This window comes from Polistes canadensis, unplaced genomic scaffold (genome assembly GCF_001313835.1).
Source record: "Polistes canadensis isolate GaletaPanama2010 unplaced genomic scaffold, ASM131383v1 scaffold_245, whole genome shotgun sequence".
Taxonomy (NCBI): domain Eukaryota; kingdom Metazoa; phylum Arthropoda; class Insecta; order Hymenoptera; family Vespidae; genus Polistes; species Polistes canadensis.
In genome coordinates, this window is record NW_014569792.1 from 199 (window position 1) to 21711 (window position 21513).

Sequence of the window (21513 nt, forward strand, 5' to 3'; positions counted from 1 at the left end):
TTTTGGAGATTTTCCCAAATGTTTTTTAATGTTTCCTAACAAAATGTTTAATTAATGAAAATATCTATTTGTAAGACTTTTTTTATTGTTTGATCAATATCCCTTTTATTTTATCTCTGTCGGTAAAACAGATTCGCGGCATCTGTATATATTTGAAATTTTTGTCCACTCTATAGATGCAATATAGTTCGTGTATGTTAGTACGTACAATGTGACAGTTCTAACAAAAGTATTATTCGTGCATTACTATTTTGAAAACTGGTGCAAAGTGAATTATAATATAAAATAGATTAATGTTATTAGCATAAATGTTTTATAATATATATAGATGCAAGTAAGGAAACCGTTACATGCATTCATATGCGTGTTACTCTATTAAGTTATAATTTACAACGTGTAATTTTTGTCTTTGACGTAAGTAGTATACTCTGTCAATATAATTAATAATTATTAATAACATTAATTATATATATTTTTAGTTTACTGACAACATAATATTTCAATGAATTTCCTTTAGATTAGAGGTTATAATTTATTTTTAACCATCTATCTTGATTACTCCTAATTTTGTTGGTTATAAAATCAATCAATCAGTATATTTACTAATCCGTATATTATATATATCTTTATATATATATTACAGAAAAAGAAACGTCAATCATGTCTAAAACATTAAATTCACAATATAACAGTTTTGAACAATTAAAAGAAAAAGCATACGTTAACTATGCAGGGAAGAGCCTTTCCGCTATATATACAAGGCTTCCTCAGATGTATAAGAAAGCTCAAGATAGTTTAGAAGAAGGAGATAAAGCTACAGCATTTATATTTTTAACAAGATGGTTAAACGGTATGAAGTGGGTAAAAAGTAAGGATATGAAGTTCGATACACGGAAGAACAATGCTGATCAGGTTCGATGACATATATTTACTTTTATTTGATTTATTTTAAAGTAATATATTTCAAGTATATAGTTAAGGAAAATAAAAACGATTAATCTAAATATATTATTATATTTATTATAGATGAAAAATGTTGAACAAATAATAAAAAGCTTAACGGAGCAATTAAAAGCGGAACATAATAAAAAATTAAAAAAAGCATTCTTGAATAGAGAGGATACCATAGATCAAATGGATTTAAATATTGTTCCTTCTAATGACATACCATTGGAGTTTCCAGAAACACCAACAGATGATCCGTTGAATACAGAAACAGAAGAATTTATATCTTGTAATCAGTTACATAAAATAATGCTAAAAGAAGATTTAAGATTTTTAATAATTGATGTTAGACTACGAAACGATTATGAAATGTCACAAATAGATACACCTAAATGTATAAACATTCCAGAAAATGAAATTATTATAGGGTGAGTTTAAAATTATTTTAAATTAATATGCTCGCTACCATATCATATATCTGTGATGCATCAATTTCCATTGAAAGTTCAGCATCATATTTGTGATTGTCAGCATGACAAATAAGTTCTAGGTTGTAATTGAAATCTTTTTTCCTTGGCACGGTAGCAAATGTATTAAATAAAATTGTTATATTTAAAAGAATAATATAAAGCTGTATTTGTATTATGTTTTAGTAAAACAGCAAGTCTTTATGAAAAGAATCTTGCAAAACATACCGAATCCAAAATACTCTTTCGTAATCGAGGATCACGATATGTGGATACATTAGTTTTACTTGATTGGAAAACTAAGAAAGAGTCATTATTATCTTCTAGTCCTATAAATATATTTAAAGAGACGCTACTAAATTGGGATCCAAGTAATAAATATAAAAGGATAGTAATATTGGATGGTGGTTATAACGAATGGTTATCGAGATATCCTGCATGTACAACGAATCCTAAAATTTCCATTTCTCAGTCCGATGATGTGGATAATGATATTATGGAGGATTTAGTGTTAGATAGTTATCCTATATTAACGGATAAAGATGACGAAAATACTATTAAAAAACAATCTCAAATTAAATCTAATATTATACAAGATAAGGTCAATATGCAAAATCTTTTGGACGACAAACAATTACTTAACAATTTTGAAACTAAAATAAATAGCACTTCAATATTTTCAACATTGTCCAATAATAACATTAATTTGTCTATCCATTCACCATCTGGAAAAACTACTAGCATTTATAATAAGTCTGCTTATGATGAAATCATAAATCGAGAAAAAAATAGTCCTACTAAGTTATTACAACATAATACAGTAACTAAACCAATTATTGATAGAAGTAATAAACCTACTTCATTGAAAACATCTGATCCTAATTCAAAAGAAGTATTACGTTTGATGAAAGAGTTAAATGAATCTGGTAGAAAAATGGAAAAGTTAGAACAAAAGATTTACGATACAGAAACTACTCTGTATAATCAAAATAAGAGTTTTAAGGAAGATACAACGATACATACAGATTTGGAATCAATGAATTCTGAACTTGACATATTGGTAAGAACATATATATATATATTTTTATTTATAAATTCCATATTAACTCTTTCAATATTATTCGTGATTATAGTCACCCATTATGATACTTGCTGTATACTATGATTAAACTCATCAAATATTATAGATTCACTATATTCTATCTGTGACCATAGTCACCAATAAATACTTACAATTTTTTAAATTTAAATATTTTAAAATGCGTTACATTGTAATATTCCAATCTTAATCTACTTCACGATAAAATTTATAATCGTGTCGTACCTGACCCATATTTGCAATACAAGTATTTATACAGTAGAAGTATACTTGCGAACAACATAACCGTGTCAAAAGGGATAAATGAAGAATTATGTATTTAGTACCATATATTCTCTATTTAAATTGTATATTTTTATGTTGTAGCAAACAGCTCATAATAAAAATAAGAAAGAGTTAAGCAAATATAAGGAAGTAGGTACAATTCAATATTCTAATGAAGATCAAGAAGAGAAACGCAAGCTTGATTTTGATCTTCATAAAGTACGACAACGTTTGAAAGATATTAGTGGACATCGAAAACGATTGCATGAGTAATCATACAAATATTTTACATATATACAATCATTTCTTATCTATTATCATTATTATTCTAATATCTTATTAAACATTTTCTTTATTATTAATAGAAGATCTATAGAAAAAGATCATAAAGATGTATTCATTAAACAAAATGACAAAGATGTTCATATGGAACCTCTTAAAACTGATAGTTCTATCAGTAGTGGTTTAGAACGTTCACATTCTAGTCCAAATTTAATGCAAGTAAGTTATATATTTATGACATATATTATGATCCGATATTTGTGCATTATTCTTAGTTTTTATATTAAATTTGTATCATCTATATTTGATGTAGATGAGAGATCATAAGGCACCGGAAGTAGACAGATCTTCTAAACCACAAATTTCTTCACAATACCAACATAGTTGTTTTAATAATGAGATTAATAGAATTCAACGATTTAATTGGGGAAGTCTTGAAGAAAAATTGACTCCTATTCATGGGAATGTAGTAAGTACTTTATTAATAATATTAGAAAAAAAATAAAAGCTTTTTTTTTATGCTTGTTAATACAATTTATATGCAGCTTGCTTTACAATTTCAATGCGAATACATTTTAATATATCATTTTTAATATAAACAATTGTAAGGTATGTGATTTCTTTTTCTTTTTTTTTAAATTGTATTGCTATAGTTTATGAAAACTATTATATAAACACTATGACGTTTGATGTTTATACGATAAAAGGATTCAAGTGAAGTCACGTTTTAAATATAACTAAATTCTAAGCGTCCTAAGCAATTATCTGATTACAATGAAGTCTGTCGAAGTATTTTTCTTTTCTCACACGCACGCTTTCTATCCCTTTCTGTCTTTTTTATTCACGTAAATACGTTTATATGGTGGCAGAGAAGAATAACAGTTCTGACTATATATTTCATTATATATCTTTATATTGCATTTATAAATATATATGCATAATATATAGTAAAAGTTACTTGATCAAGTATATAATGTTTTTTATACATATATATATAATAAAGAATCGATCTATCTACAAATATGTATGTATATATATATAAATACGTGTGGGGTTTCTCAATCCAATCTGTTCGTTCACGCCGGTTATCAGTTATACACGTGACAGTGTTCAAATATGTACTGTTGTTCTTAATAATTTCTTACTTTTTCAAAATTGAATTTAATGATATTAATGGATTGGACAATTATTATCATGTGTTTTAAATAATATAAATTGTTTACATTTGCGCGCACTAATGTATAGTGTTTTGCATAAAGGGAAAATGTTACAATAATGGTTTATTTGCATGCAAAATTCAATCCACAACAAATTGTTAGTTATTTTAAAAAAGTAAGTATATTGTTTGAAACGACAAGTATATATTACAGTATTTTGTATAACACTTGATTTCAATTAGTGCATTATTATGATCTATTTAAATGTTTTATNATATAAATATATATATGTATATTTATATTATTATTTTTTCTTTTAATAGCATCCAGGTATAACTGGTCTAAAGAATTTAGGTAATTCTTGTTATATGAATAGTATCATACAGTGCCTAAGTAATACACCAAAGTTATCAACATATTTTATCGATAATTTATATGCTGACGATTTAAATAGAAATAATGAGAACATTTCACAAACTCAAGTAGTAACAAATGTTGCTGAAGTAATAAAAGCACTTTGGACGGGACAATATAAAAGAATATCTCCACATTGTCTTAAGGTATTTTTCTTTAAAATTTGTCCATTATAAATATTAATTTAAATTTATAAATAATTGCAACAAAAATATTTATTTTACAATATTCGATAGTCAATTAGAATGAATTAATATAATAATATTAACAATGAAATTTGTTTTGTGATAGGCTGCTATTGGACAATATAAAGTTCAATTTAATAGTTACGAACAACAGGATTCTCATGAATTTTTAACATTCCTTTTAGATTGGATGCATAGCGAACTTAAAAAGGTAATATTGTAAATAAAATATGTTTTAAGAGTATCCTAGGAAATATATATTTATGAAGCATACTAATTGTAAATCAATCTACCTTTCATTTACAGAAAATAAAAATACAAATTAATAATAAAATCACAACTGCTGAAAAAGAATGGGATAAAGCTATGGATTCTCAAGAATCAATTATTTCTGAATTATTTTTTGGACAATTAAGGTCGACTATTACTTGTAGTTCATGTCAAAAAGATAGCACAACGTATGAGACTTTTAATAGCTTGACTATGTCATTACCACATACAAATAGGTGTACATTGGATGTAAGATTAAAATATAACAAAGCAAAAACAATACTTATATTTTTTAACTAAGTGTTTCGGATAGTATTTTTATATAATATATTTTTTTTTAATTCGATTTCATATTTCTAGGATTGCATACAAAGATTTGTAACAGGACAGAAAGTAGTTGGGTGGAAATGTCCTAAATGTCAAGCACCACGTGAAGCAACAAAAAAGTTTGACTTTATAAAACTTGCACCTATCATTGTGATACACTTAAATCGTTTCGCTGAAAGCGGTGGATGGCTTGAGAAAAGAAATACTACGGTTGATTTTCCATTAAAAGAATTTAATTTAAAACCATATCTTATTACGGACCATGATGCACCTATAAACAATGCACGCTTTTGTACTTATAATTTATATGCCATGTCCAATCATTATGGAACAATGGAAGGTGGTCATTATACTGCATTTTGCAAAAATAGTATTCAAAATAAGTAAGTTTTAAAAGATGATTTGTATTCTTGTTCTTAGATATGTTGGAGATTTTGATTATTTGTCTTTTGGTTTTTTAGATGGTATAAATACGACGATCAAACTGTGACAGAAGTATCACCGAGTCAAGTAAAATCTCAGAATAATAGTGCCTATTTACTTTTTTATACATCCTTATCGAATACATATATTTAGTATAAGGATAGGAAATTAGTTGTACAAAAAGTTTCGCTTTTTGCTTTCTTTTATTTGAAAAAAAGAAATGTCTTTTAGTTATGTAAAGTTTTATTTTATATGATAAGTTAAAAAACAGATGAAATTTTATATATATATATATATATGGTATGTATTTACAAAAAGATCTTTGCGAACAAGCTTATATCATTTTGCAAGAACGTAAAAAAAAGCTTTAGTGGTGCTGGAGTTATAAATATGTAAATAAGTAGTGACAAAAAATATATTGTAATTATTTTATATTGTGATAAGTATAGATCCAAGAATGCAATATTATGTAGCGGTGGATCTTTATATTGTTGCATATTTAAGAAAGTATTTTTTTGGATCTTTGGCTTGAATCGTTTTGTGCCATGTGTACCACCAATGGTACATATAAAACTTTCCATTTAGTTTTTGTTTATCACCGGTGGTACATGCTGACATATTTTATGTGTCAAAACATCAAATGATTTGAATGAAGAGTCAAGCAAAAATGGCATGGCACGGAACATGTTAATTGCGAAAAAATAATTTATTAATTTTATTGCGCTCGAGGGAGAGAGAGAGAGAGTTTGAAAAATATAAGTGGATTATATTACACACACACACACATACACACACAGTATTTATATAATATAAATTAATAATCATTGTTTTATTTTTGTTTTGTGTTCGTAATATTAAATTTTCATATTAGTATGCATGCAAGTATTAAGATACAAAAGTTAATTAACGACGGTGAAAATATTAGTGCCCTGATAAAATAAAACGAACATATAGAAAAATGATAATTATGTTTTTGAATATAAATTATATATATATATAATTTGATAATATATTTGATATAATAGTATAGTGCTAGCTTGAAAGAAGAATGTTAAAAATGAATGTTTTTTTACGATTGCACTAAAAATAATGTTTAGTTAATGCATAATTTGCAAACTGCCTATTTTCCTTAATATTAAATGTTGCTGTAAACTATTTTATTCATATATATATATATATATATAGAAAATATAATGACTTAATAAAGTATTATTTTGCAGCAATGTATACACAATGATTGAAAGTGAACAATCTTTAGAATAATATTAAAATATGATATAATTAAATTATATTTAGTTCCTAATAGGATTATGTATTATTATAAAATATAATATTCTTGAAAATATATAATTATTATACACAGCAATCATATATATATATGTATAGAATAGCAAATGAACGAAAGATCAGATGTATTTAATGTGACGTTTGCACTTTATCTCTGATTATGTATGTTTCATTTAGTTTATAATTAAAAGTCTCGTTTTATATATTATCATTAGAAAAAAAAAGGCATGAAAAGACGTAGTAATAAAATAATAGAAATGGGCAGATAGCGTTAATAACATTGCTAACGTGTATTTCGATATAGATCCCCTTGTAAATGCCTTAATCAAAAACTTTTTACCGTTCTTCTTAGCGTAACTCTCGTTAAGACAATTTATATTTTATCCTTTAATACAGGAGACAGGAAACTGAATTGCCCGGGTTTGTTCTCCCTTTTCTGCTGGCACCCTCCTTCGTCACAGGAACAGCTCGAACCTCTTGCCAACTTTTTTCATATTCCAATTAGAATATTTCTCGTTGATTTAAAGCCCCCCTTTTTTTTTTTTTTAGTGCAAATATTAACGGCTTAACACAACAATAAATTCACGATGTCAATGCTTTGAGATTTTTCATCGAATGCGATCGTCGTAAGGAAATCAAAGTTATAATATAAGGGAAGAGAAAAAGAACAAAAATTAGAGAAGAAAAAAAAGGAAAGGGGGAGAAAGAGAGAGAAAGAAAATCTAAGGATCGGCAAATCTCCTCCCTCCCACCATTCCACCACCACCTACCCCTATATATATATATATATATATACGTATGCTAACTTTACGAGTCGTAGAAACTCTCGTAACATTAATCACCGTTAGTTATTCGAAATCAATAACGCTCGTAAAAATGTCTACTCTCTGTTTACGAGCTATTCCTTTTCACTTTATATCGTTCTGAGACCTGGCTGAAATTATTTCTAATTTAATTGCGCCAGGATATCCGAGAGTTCTCCATATAAGAGATATCCGAGTGCATACTCGGGGGAAGAATGAGAATGACATATCCTCGTTTCTATTGAGGATGGATTTATAAGAATGATGTGATAATAAAGGATACGGATATATTCTCGATCTAGATCTTAATCTTTTATTATTATCTATATATATATATAATACTTACCTTTAAATCTTAGTAGATCAAATGCAACGAGATTGCGAATGTAGAAAAATAAGATATATATTATTACTACGATTAAAAGAAAAAAAATTTCAGTGAAAGCTTAATGAATAAATTATTTGAAAAAAAGAAAACAAAAAAGCAACATGAATTCTTTTGTAATAATTTTCAATAATTGGTGATTGGTTTAGAAAAAAAAGAAAAGAGGTCACGGCTGTTTTATGAGAACAACAACAATAGATATACACTAATACAACAAGATAGACGATTAAGAAGCTGTATTTTGTTGATCGACAAATAATTGCATACAGGAGGCACACGACGCGTATGCTTAATGATAGATCGTGTTAACTTTATGCGATACAAACAGAGGTAGAAAGGCTAATGCTGCCAGAGATACGCGAATACGATAGTACAATTATCATAATGTATAGGCCATTTATTAAATTGGAGAATATAATACACAAGCGGTAGATAACACGTATGTATAATTTATACAATGCTTTTACCCCCCTCCCCCCTGACCCCCTTCTTTCACATTTTATACAGATTGTCTCTACCGTTAATTAACAATAATTTATCTAATACTGTACAGTAATTGTTAAATAATCGATAGCCGATAAACTTATAGACTAGGATGTTGAAATTGTATTCGCTTTTGTTTATTGCAGCGGATGCGCACAGAGAGAGAGTTTATGTATACATATATATTTTTCATTTATTTTCCCTCATCAATCTTTCCTTCTCTCTCTCTCTCTCTCTCTCTCTCTCTCTCTCTCTCTCTCTCTTTCTTTTTCTTTTTCTTTTTCTTTTTCTTTCTTTTTCTTTGCGTATCTTCTCTTCAAACGTACACTACGTGCAACGTTATCTTTCTTATTCTTTCTTTATTTATTTGATCTTATCGTTTAAATTCTAATTAATAATTACCTATCCACCTAACTATGTATATCGAAGTCGTATTAAATACGTTAAATATCACATTCACGTTTATCGTATCTACAGAAATATACAAAAGTCTGATTCTTGTCCGAACTTTCGCTTGCGTTGATGATCTAGTTTACGATACATTTAAAACCAATTCGTTTTACAATATTTCGTATCGTTTCGTTTCGTTCTCACGCGTCGACGACTCTTCGTAGAAAAAGTAACGTTAATTTTTCTTGAGATCCGTGTCATTGTCATAAATTTGATATACTTAAAGTAAATGAAATGAATTCAATTGATCATAAAATTCATTCGAATTGATTCGTGATTATTTTTTTAGGCAATAATAATATAAAGGCTGATTTTTTCATGGTAGTTAAATACATTATAATATATTATCTTTTCCCTTTTGTTATTATAAATCAATTCATTACACATCGTTTTATTATTTATTTTAATTAAATACAAATGGAAAAAATTCATCATTTAAATGAATTTGTTTAATTCATTATTTCTGTTTCATATCTTTACGTTTCTCTTAACACACAGTTCCAATGTAATAATAATAATAATAATAATAATTTCAATCTCACATAAAACAAAAAAGAAACAAAACAATATATGAAATAATCAAACGTTAAAGATTTTCATTAATGAATCGATTAGAATAATTTCACCGATACGAGGAGTGATCTTCGAGGAAAAATCTTTTTTTTCCCTTTGTCTTTTTCTACCGAAAAGCATCGATTTTTTTCTCGTCCTATAACCCGGAATCTCGTAATTCAGTCACGCTAGTAGTGAACCAACGAAGCACCTCGAGGACGAGGGAGGAAGAATAGAGAGAAGATATTACCACACATACACACACATACACACACTGCGAAATACTCAAACTTCTCACATACACACAACAGAGTCACACATGTATATATGTACTATATATACTTATATGTATATATTAGTAGAACTCTCGTTACATCACTCCAAGAGGAAGTAAATCCGCGACAAAAGGATTTTCCTAGTCTCCTTTCTTTTTCTCATTCATTCACATCAAAGATATCAGTTTTCTCTCTCTCTCTCTCTCTCTCTCTCTCTCTATATATATATATATATATATGTCTGTCTATTTTTCTTTCTCTCTCTCTCTCTCTTTCTTTCTTTCTCTCTTTCTTCCTTATCTTCGTTTAGCCACGCCTCTCTTCTCTTCTCTTCTCATCTTATTTCATCTTCTTTTCTACCATAACTCCGCCATTTTCTTTGTTCTTTTATTCACCTAACCTCTCCGTTCCTTATTTCTAACATCTTTCAATGCCTGTATTGCTGTTCGAGTTCCCTTCTCAACCTTTTCGCTGCCGTTTCGCTGGTACCATCAGTTTCGGCATCGCTGCAACCATCCTCACCCTCTGCAACTATACCCTCAACTTCCTCCTGACGTCTTTTAGCCGTCGCCATTTCAGCGGCGTTCTTCTTACGCCATTTTGTCCTTCTATTTTGAAACCATACCTGAAATCATACAAAATAGATAACGTAGAATTAGATTATAACATTATTTAGATACTGATTATATTTTTTTCTCAAGAGAGAGATACATTATATTTTAAATTCAGGAGACCGAAAATTCAGGAGACCGAAAATTCAGGAGACCGAAGTTTTTCAAAGCAACGATGCACTTTCCGATCGTTAACAGTATTCTCCCCAAACGTCTGGTTTATATTGTGTGCAAATTATGCAGCATTATTACCAAGTTTATACTCATATATAAAAATTATGTTATGAATATCGGTTGAATTCATATCCTCACAAAATTTTTCAAAAATTACAAAATTGAACACTTTTGAGAAAATTTGTTTTGTTGAAATGTGACTCAGGCAATGGACAGTACGATCATAAACAAAATTATGCCAGAATTACAAAAATGACGAAAACAGGAGAACAAACGTTCACATGTAAAGAAAATTCGACATTTCATATGCACCAACCTAATATTAATATAACATTTTGTTCTTTCTTTTTCCATGAATTAATATTTCCCCTACGAGGATTATTGATATATATACTTTTTAACGAGACTATCCTAAAGAATTTGGTGAACGAATTCGAAAGGCAATATAAACCCAATAGGATAGTAAAAAGATCGTAAAAACGGTAGTTACATTTAGGTGGAATAATGATCAATCGAGAAAATGAATGTTCGAGTCGAATTGTGTCGAGTACTAAAGACGAATTTGACCGATTCTTTGTTAAGTAAGAAGAAAAAGGATAAAAAAAAGAAAAGGGAAAACAAATAAGCGGATTATATAGCTGAAAAGAGAAAAAGAGAAAGAGAGAGAGAGAGTAATTAGTGTCGAGTTTAGACTTAAGCGGACAATCATGGTAGCAGTATTTAAAAAAAGGAAAAGAGAAAACATTGAAGGGAAGTGGGAAAAAAGAGAGAAAGAAGATAGCTATGGTGGTGGGGCGGGGGTGTGAGGGGTGGGTGAAAGGTATAAGGGAAAATTCCAGGAATGGTTCGCCGGAAGCAAGCGGTGCTAACTTAAGGTGCCCCTCTGCACCTATAAAGCTCGAAATACATAGTAGGAGTCTCTGTCCCCGCAACAATGTATTTAATTAACGTAACGGGTGTCAGGGGAGTAACGGGGAGGTAGGGACCGTACCGATTGCACCCACAAACCACCCCCGATCCATGCCACCACAGCGTAGAACCCCACTAAACTCTCTCCTCCTCATACTCTTCTTCCACCACCATCCAACTCTACCACCACCACCACCACCATCACTACCACCACTACCATTAGGAAGTTCACCCTCTTCCTCCTACACCACCACCACCACCACCACCACCCGCCAATCCGCACGCTTGTTCAATGGCCGCCAAGTCGAGAGCTTAAATTAAAGATATAAGCGCATCCTGCTTGCTTGTGTTCCTTCCTTCCTTTCTTCCTGTCTGCCTGTTTGCCTTCTTTCCTGACTTCCCTGCTTGCCTGGCTGCGTGCAGGAAGCGGTAAACGAATTAAAAAGTAAACGGCCCACCGTAAAAGTTAATAGCTGTTCGGATGAAAATTAAAACACTCGAGAAATTAAGATAACGTTGAGTAGGAAGAGGTAAAGGGGGAAAGGGGAGGGGATCAAGGAAGAAAGGATAGTCAGCAGGGATTGATCCTGCTATGGTGGAGTTGTAAAACAAAAAAAATAAAGGAAAATGCCCCTTCGAACCGGTTGATATTTCTTATTTCTATACTTTTTGTATTTTATGGTTACACTTTTTTTTAAAGATTATTTTTCGAAAAATAATCTTTATTATTGAGTAGATATAGTCAGGAGGGATTGATGGTGGTGTGTAAAAAATAAAACTTTCGACTGGTTGAAATTTCATCGTATATTTTTGTTTAGACGCCTTATGGTTACCCTTTTATTAACAAGATAATGTAATTATTGATTAATATATATACTATCGAGTATATATATATGTATATATGTTTTGTTGTTGTGAAAAGGGTGTAACACGATGTTGAAGATTTTTGGTTCAATTAGATCCTTCAAATTGATAGGAAAATCAAGTTATAGCCCTTCACCGTAAACGATACTCGTGTTAAATACAAGTCACAGACACACATTATCTTTCTCAGTTTCTCTTAAACGATACGAACTCTATGGGGTAACGGTTTCACGCTATTATAAGAGGGGGTCGAGAAATAAAATCGAAAAGGGACAAGTGACACGGACCATTCGAGGGGTAGTAGTACGAAACGGCACGTGCACCGAGAAAATATTTATCGTAATGAACTTAGAACGTGTAACGATTTTATGATACTCTTATCGAATTCTTCAATTTATTAAAAAATAATAATAATAATAAAAAGAGACAGATCTTTCAATTTTCTAGTTTTTTTGTATTTTTCTTAGGAAAACAAAATAAAATGGTAATGCAACGTTGTTTATTTAAAAGAAAGATGACGAGTGTTCCTGTAGGTATACATACATATACATATATATATTCGAAGGTATCATTAATCGTTACTTTATTGTTATACTAAGCGCGTCATTACGTTGGAATGTTTCTTCACAAAGAGCAAAGAACTCATTCATATGTTTAGTTAAGAGGAAGAATGAACGAACGAACGAACGAATGAAGCACGTTGGGACCGTCTGTGAAGAGAGTTTTCTATGAGTAAAATAATATATCAAAGCATTCTCTCTCTCTTTCTATATATCTATCTATCTTTCTACCGAACAACATCCCCTTTTGAGAGAAGGAAACCTACAAACGACTCGTGTAAGTCTTATGGCCGCAAGCTTTTGACCCATTCGAGGATCTACGAGTCAAATGAGGGTGAATGACAATGACAGATTTAACGTATTACACTTTTCCTTACGTATATATATATATATATATATAGATTTATTATAATATTGTATTTTGTAAATTCTTCAAGAAAATTTACTGATTTTGTTATGTCCGACCTAAGTGAATAAATTTTGTTCTGTGTTTGTTTTAAACGTAAGAATAAATCGTCTAACGTAATCGAATGGTATTCTAAAATTACGTAAAAAACGTTGAATATTTATGTGTGAAATATTATTATCTAAAAATAATCAAATATATACATACACATACACAAGTAATATAAAAGAAAGAAAGACAGAAGTATTAAATCCCATATAGAGATAGTGTGTTTCACGAGAATGTTAAATCCTCCTATTGCGAAAGATATCATCGTGTCAAAATGTAAATGCAAAAAAAAGGCCTTCCCAATGGATCATCCATCTTGTTTTTGAACGCATTAGTCACGCACACGTTGCTGTAAGCGGAGGCGGACGAAAGGGAGGACGAAAGTTCTACCCCCTTCCCCCTAACCCCTCCCCACCTATCCCTTCACTCGCTTGCACGTTATGTGTGTTGGCTCACAACTGTTCGATTTATTAAATCAGGATTATCTAAGCCCATTACTTTGTCCTGTAAACGTAGACACAAAACCGCATTTATAACGGCGCAAAGCCCTTAAAAGGGCTTGAGGGGTTGAGGTACTGATTTCCGTGGGCTGTCTGGCACCCTCCCTCTAACAGATAATACCGATAGCATCTGATCTCTCGTTGATATTGACGAACAATTTATCGTTGTGAAAGATTAGAAACGTGTACCCAGAATCAGAACAAGCGCGAGTCTCGTGAGTCAGGATGTAGAAAAAAAACAAAATGGTTGTGAAAAGGTTTTCCGTACGTATTAGATCGCGTAGACAAAAGAGTGTATTTAAGTTTAATATAAGTTTCATTAAAATCTATTCACTTTTAGTATAAAAACTATTTACCAAAATTTTTCAAAGAAATAGCAAAGTTGTACAATTTATAGCATTGCAATCTCTGATGACATTTTTACTTACTGAGTTATCATAATAATTATTCATTTTAGGCCCTACATAGTATCATAGTTTTTTATGCAGAATTTGACGTTTTATAAGAATCCAGAAAAAAAAAAATTAAGCATTCCATTTACAAAAAATAACGATGATCTTGATATCTCATTAAAAAAGTACATTAAAAAAAAAAGATTTTCTTCACCATTATAATCATTTGTCCCCTAATTTTGTTTAACTATGCGGGGGAAAACATTTGTTCATACAATGTATTATATTTTACGAATTATTTCTCTTCTTATGAAAACTAGCATGAGACCTTGTGGGAAATAAATTTGAAATACTTCCGAACTGTTAAGGGTTAATTACAAAAATGCACGAAATTTAGTTTCATCCTAATATAGACAATGTAATATTGTACAAATCTTGTTTACGAATTCTTTCTTCTCCTCCTCCTCCTCCCTCTTCTTCACCATCGAGGAAAGCTCGTATTTTAAGTAAACATACACACATGTGTGAGGAAAAGAAGAAATCTTGTCAGAATGTTCAGAGAATGTTATGTGGAATGAAGAATAAAAAAGAAAAAAAGGGGGAGAGAGAGATTTGACGAGTAACAGGGATGTTTCATGATAGGAAGGGAAAGGGTAAAGGTATGGGGACATACAGGTAGGAAGGTGGTAACAAAGGATTGGGAGGAAGAGGGTGGGCAGGGGGTAGGGGTAGGAACAAGGGAAGAAAAGTCGAAAGGGTGGTTTTTCGGAATGAGAATGAGAAAGAGAGAGAGAAAGAACTATATAGATGGAAAAGACTCGAGATGGGGAAAGATGTATGGGGAAATGAGGGTGCGGAAAAGGATGGGGAGGAAAAGAGGGTTTGGAAGGAAAAACCTTGAGAAGGGAGTGGTGGAGGAGGGTAAAAGAGGAAAACAACTCTGGCCCGCCAATTGGGTTGAGGAATATGGCGAATCGAGAGGGTGGAAAAGAAGAACAATGCACATGAACGAACATAACCTAAATAACCTTAAAAATAACTTCAAAAAAAAACATTAACATCAAAAATAACTCTAATTATTCCGCGTGACAATATAATACTTACTCTAAATTTATCAATAAGATGATAAAATGATAAAATAATATTAGTTTTTTGCTGTAACATTTAAATTATTTCAATTTGTACCGGTAATCACATAGGTTGAGCCGAAAAGTAAATTAGAAGTTGGACAGAATACAGAAAATTTCATTTACAGACAATTCATATCCTTGTGCAATTATTTTTCTTCGCAGTCTATATACACCCTACAACGTTCCGCATTAATTTCTGTTTTACTTTCCTTATTTTCCTTATTCTTTACATTTTTTTGCAGTAGTTTTAGGCATCTCTAAAACTTAAACAGAAATTTCAATATATACTGATCCTGGTCAAAAATATTAAAATATAGATATCAGTCAACAAATAATATAAGGGAGTTATATCAAATGACTTTATGCCGTAAATTTGAAATCGCATTGCGCGCGCATCGTATAAATATTCGACAACTTCATAGTGTCGATTTTTCGGTCGCATCGTAAAAATTCACTCTCATCATTTATCCCCAAACGCGCCAAAAGAATTATAACCTTAAAAACTAACATGTATTTTTATATTGAATGAGAGATTTAAATCAATTGGTGAATAATTAACGATGTACAATTTTTTTTATTTAATTAATAAGTGAATAATTTATATTTTATGTGGGTTTTCTAATTGTATCGAGAAACACGTTTTATTAATTGTAATAATAACTGTTATTCGATTTAGATGGTTTCAGAATATTATTGTCTTATATGTATTAGGAGAAAAAAGTGCATTCAGCCCTGAAAATTTATCGACGGACCAATGAAACTATACTGTTTGAATAATAAGCGAATTCAACGATGCGTAAGAGTTCCAAGTGAATGTCGCGAACGATCAACTTTGACACGCATCATTAAGCATTTCCTTTTTCCAGCTCAATTCTATGTCCAAATTTTTCCCTTTTATATATATGTATGCATGTATGGATGTATACTTGTGTACGTATGTATATATAGATGTATGCATTCTTTGTAATCCTTCAGTATAACTAGTAGAAAAATTTCGCACTTTTTACGATTCATCGAATACCATAGATCAGATTGTGAAAAACACATAACCGGCCCACCATGCGACACGTTTGAATTTTCTAACAAAAATGATGATTAAAGTGTTCGAATGTTGCATTGTAACACGCGTTGTCAAATGAACGTATTCTGTAATTTGTAAAAAAAAATAACTTCAAAAACAAGAAAAATACGAAAAAAATGCATAAATTATGCATTATTCACATTTACAAATGAAAGTTAATTTATTTATAATTAATTGGCTATCCAATTGGTTAAAATCTCGTTCTATATTAGAATATGTGGTTGTTTTTTTTACGATAGGAATAGATATGCACGAAGTGTCGGTAAATTTAGTATTAAAAACACGGAGTATAAGTTCAATGTACCGTCCCCCTTCGAAATGCACCGTTAGACTAGTAGTTCTTTGTCCTTTATAAAAGTTGCTTCAAATTCTTTTATTGATTCTTCTTTTTATTAACTTGCCGAATGCTATTACATACTTATGTACAATAAAACAAAAATAATATTTGGAAAGTCATATAAACAACATTCAATAAAAGTACTTGCATTGAGAACAAACGAATCAGTTTATTGTTTGATTTCGGAGAAGAAAGTACTTCGGAGTAATACACCGTGCTTCTAAACTACAATATACATTTTTTTCGATTAATTAACAATCATTTGAACTATGTTGAATATTCTAATGTGCTGTAATAATATTTAGTATTGTTTAAACCTGTTTTTAAAATTTTCTTCCAGCTATGATTTCGAATTTACAATTTTTATAAAAAATCAGATCAAAATTGTTTAATATTAGAAGTATATTAATAAAATACCAATATGTATGATTTTAATGTACGGGTATTTTCTCTAGAAATTATTTTCTAAATTTGTCTAATTCATTTGTTAACAATTATGTAGTAAACCTAATGGTATATGATTTTAATTGACACTCACTTTACATACCAATCAATTGATTGATTTTCCACATAATAATACGAGTTTCACTTCTATCGAGGGTAGTGGATACGTACATTTTATTTTCTTTCTTTTTTTGTTTTTTTTTTTTAAATACCCATACCGATATCGAGACTAAACACGCGAAGCAATTAATTTCTTCGTGATTTTCCCCTTAACGTTCCGGATACTGAGGTTTCTCTCTCTCTCTTTCTATCGGTGTGTGTGTGTGTATGTGCTCTTTTTTTTAACCTTTTTTTTTTTAGTATAGGATTTACATTTACGCCATATGGTGTCGCAGCGACAGGCCTACACACACGATTCGGCCGCATGGGATAGATATAACGTAGCTTTTAAATACCTTGCCAACCAAATGCGTTTATTCTCGATCTCGTTTTCGAACTCTTCGACAAGCGAGTCTTTCCCAACGTGGACGAGATTATGAGCAAATAAATAACAGTTAATACGGTGCGTTTATCCGGGAACAGCAGATACGGGTGTTACGTGTATTTGACGTGAAAATTCTTTTTTAAATCCGTCAAATTATGTGCCATTTTAACGAGCATTGGTACATTAGTAGTATACCTTTAGGGTGTTAACGTGGTAAAGTATTTTATCAAAATGCGAAGCCAATTTTGAGAAAAGTGCTTTTAAAGTTTTGAATTTTTTGTATACATGTGTTTATATTATCTTAAATGCAACTATTTATCAAGTGGCTCGCTAGCGTAAGTAGTAGCGTGCTCGCTTCTCGTGCTGTTAGTTAGTGGGTTCTTTGATCCTCCATCGGGGAAGTTTTTTTAAATAATTTTGTTCAATTTGTTTTTAAATTGTTTTTTCATAATTCTTAATTTTTAAATATATACTAACAAATAACAATCGTATATATTCTAATCATTACCTATTTCATGTATAATATACCTGTTCAAATCCTTGTTTGACCACTTTCATAGTTATGGGCACATAATATTAATGATACATTTTTTCAGGGAAGGTATTAAAAAGAAAAAAAAAACGAAAAAAGATAAAAAGAAAGTGAAAAAATGAACGTTACTTTATCGTAGATATCTACTTTAGCGATAAAATCGTAGGAGATGTGCCGGACAAGACGATAATTTTATAAATCAATCCGCATACGAAGTAATCGGCAAGAAGAAGTCGGATCTTCTCTTTGGCTTTTTCTTTCACTTATTCTCTCTCTCTCTCTCTCTCTCTCTCTTTCTCTTTCTCTCTGGACCGTAATATTACAAAGTGCTCGGAGCAGAATGTTTCTTCAAATAATAAGTAATGCGATCCACGAGAATGGCAGAGGGTAGTTGGCTGTTGGCGATAATGCGCTCCTCTGTATTCCGTTCTCGTACCGCTTCCCCATATCGATATGTTTCCCCACCCAGCCCCGTTACCCTCTCCGAACCACCCATTTGGCTTTCGCTCGAAGATCAAATGGCTTCACCGATTCGCGTTATCCCCAATATTCTATTTTTATTTCGGAATCAAATTTCACAAGGCAAAACGTGGCACGGCACGGCACGGCACGGCCGAGTTTGCTGCTGGTGCTGATGCTGCTGCTCATGGTGGTGGTAGTAGTGGGCTGTGTTCTGTATATGTTGGTGTAGAAGGTTAAGGGAAAAAGGGGGTGGTACATTTTACGACACTCTCGTACAAACCGAAGGATCTTTTCTCGCGAATTCAAGGAAAAGGAAGGATGCTTTATCCTTATTTTGATTTTTTATTCCAATTGTTTTGAAATATATTATGCATTATTATTCTTTTTTGTTGTGGTGTAAGTCTAATTTCCATAGAAATAAAAAAACAGAATTTCCTTTATACACTTAATATGCAAACTTTTAATTATCACGAAAGAACAGAAAAATTGACTTAAACAACTTTCAAAATAAACGACGTTCCATATTATATATTATGGTTTTCTTTTTTTTTTGTACTTGTAACAATTTGGATAAATGTTATCAATCATTTTCTTATTCTAATATCTTTCGTACAGGTTGCAATGATCATTAAATTTGTATAAAATCTGTATAGTATAGAAAATATGAAGTAAAATGTACGGTATGTCGAATCGTTGACTCGTACTACTTAATTCTTATTTACCCGAAACAACACACAGCCAGCTAAACGGATTGTTACCACGTGAAACATAGCTTTACTCGTGGAACGTTTATTTTCAATTTCCTCCTGGCCGAAAGCAATTAGTCGTCGGTAGAGCAGTCATCATTGACTGCAGTATTGCAACCCTAACTTAGCGTTCGTCCTATCAGAGCCAAAGCTATTTGCGCGAATCGTTTATCAAGAACAATGCGATAATTGTTAAACATTATTATTGTGTTCCCGATGTTGTGTGTGTGTGTCGATTGATCATTACGCACAGGTCTTCATAATTTCATAATTTTATTGATACTTTTCCCTCCCCCTCAACCCCACTCTCACTCTATCACTATCTCGTTCTAATTATAATTCAAGAAATTGAACGAAGGATATACAATGCTATAAGAATAGGTTTGTTCTTCGGGATGATTAAATACAACGATTATTATACGCGATAAAAATAATTAAAATGATAAATAAAAGAGAACAGAATCATTTTCGAAATACTTCCCCTTTTATGACTTAAACAATTATCTTTCGTTAAATACTATTGTATTCATTGCTTTCTATACAATAATTAACGTATTATCTTATATTAGATTTTTCCTACCCTTAGTTAAATCAGTTTCAATCATACGATTAACCGTGAATATTTCAGTTTAACCAATATAAAAAACAAAAGAAAAAAACTAGAGAGAAAACTGATGATAAAGCAAGCATTATGGAGTCAAGTAAGTACATATATGTGGGCCAATTTGTAGAAAGATAGACAGAGACACAGAGATACACGGAGAGTGAGAGAGAGAAAGATAGAGAGTGGGGGGGGAGAGGGTAAGAGACATAGAAAAGAGGGGTGTGGGTATATGCGCGGGTTGAGGTGAATGAAGGGAAACACCGTCTGCTGCCGTGATTTATCACGCCGTGCCATGCCATGCCGCGTTACCGTACGTACATATACCACCATGATGATACATGGTAGTGGAAAACCCGGTAGTAGAGGAGAAGGAGGTGGAGGAGGTGGTGGTGGATGTTATGGAGGAGGAGGAGGAGATGGTAGAGGAGGAGGCCTTCGCTCGTACTAATTGACGTCATCGATATTGGTATCCGTCGACGAGCAGATTACTCCGCCGTAAACAACTCCGCCCTCCTGCCTGCAGCCGTGCATTCTGGCCGGACAACGCGGATGGGAGGGTTGAAAAGCCCACGCCACTTTACTACTATACTACTACACTACTACTATTAATACTACTACCACTACACTACTGTGTTACTATTATATCAATACTACTACTACTACTACTACTATTACTCTTACTTTTACTACTCTACTACACTCACTTGTAGTACTACTACAACTACACTGCTGTTACTACTACTACTACATTACTGTTACTATTAGTACTACTACTACTACACTCTTACTTCTACTACTACATTACTTTTACTATTACTACTACTACTACTACTCTTACTTCTACTACTATACTACTACTACACTCACTTGTAGTACTACTACAACTACATTACTGTTACTACTACTACTACTACTAGTGGTATCGCTATCGACGAATAGACGTAACCGATCTACCCCCTTGTTGTAAGGCCTTCGTACCCATTCGGCAACCCCACGTATTATCCCTACTGATCTCCCTCACTCTATCTCTATCCCTATTTCTCTCTCTCTTTCTCTCTCTCTCTCTCGTTTCCCTTTCTTTTACACTTGTTCGCTTGAATTAGTCGAACACTTAACATTACTTTTCAGCTAGTTCGTTTTACGTACCAAAGTCGTTGAATT

At 31.4% G+C, this 21513-nt stretch overlaps 2 protein-coding genes across 2 annotated transcripts in view; one reads left to right on the top strand and one right to left on the bottom strand.

The window, feature by feature from the left end:
- Nucleotides 1-201: 201 nt before the first annotated feature.
- LOC106790549 (ubiquitin carboxyl-terminal hydrolase 8-like) lies at nt 202-6602 on the top strand. Its single transcript, XM_014755531.1, has 12 exons — nt 202-414; nt 644-912; nt 1027-1373; nt 1599-2472; nt 2878-3044; nt 3141-3276; nt 3371-3526; nt 4538-4774; nt 4920-5024; nt 5120-5332; nt 5444-5793; nt 5872-6602. Exons 2-12 carry the CDS (start codon nt 661-663, stop codon nt 5984-5986), a joined length of 2952 nt encoding a protein of 983 aa, XP_014611017.1. The 5' UTR covers nt 202-414; nt 644-660; the 3' UTR covers nt 5987-6602.
- Nucleotides 6603-10458: 3856 nt separating this feature from the next.
- LOC106790540 (homeobox protein Nkx-6.1-like) overlaps nt 10459-21513 on the bottom strand; it is a 29755-nt gene continuing 18700 nt past the window's right edge. Inside the window, exon 4 of the mRNA XM_014755518.1 lies at nt 10459-10693. Coding sequence (XP_014611004.1) covers nt 10496-10693 — 198 coding nt within the window. The 3' untranslated portion in view covers nt 10459-10495. The remainder of the gene's footprint in view (nt 10694-21513) is intronic.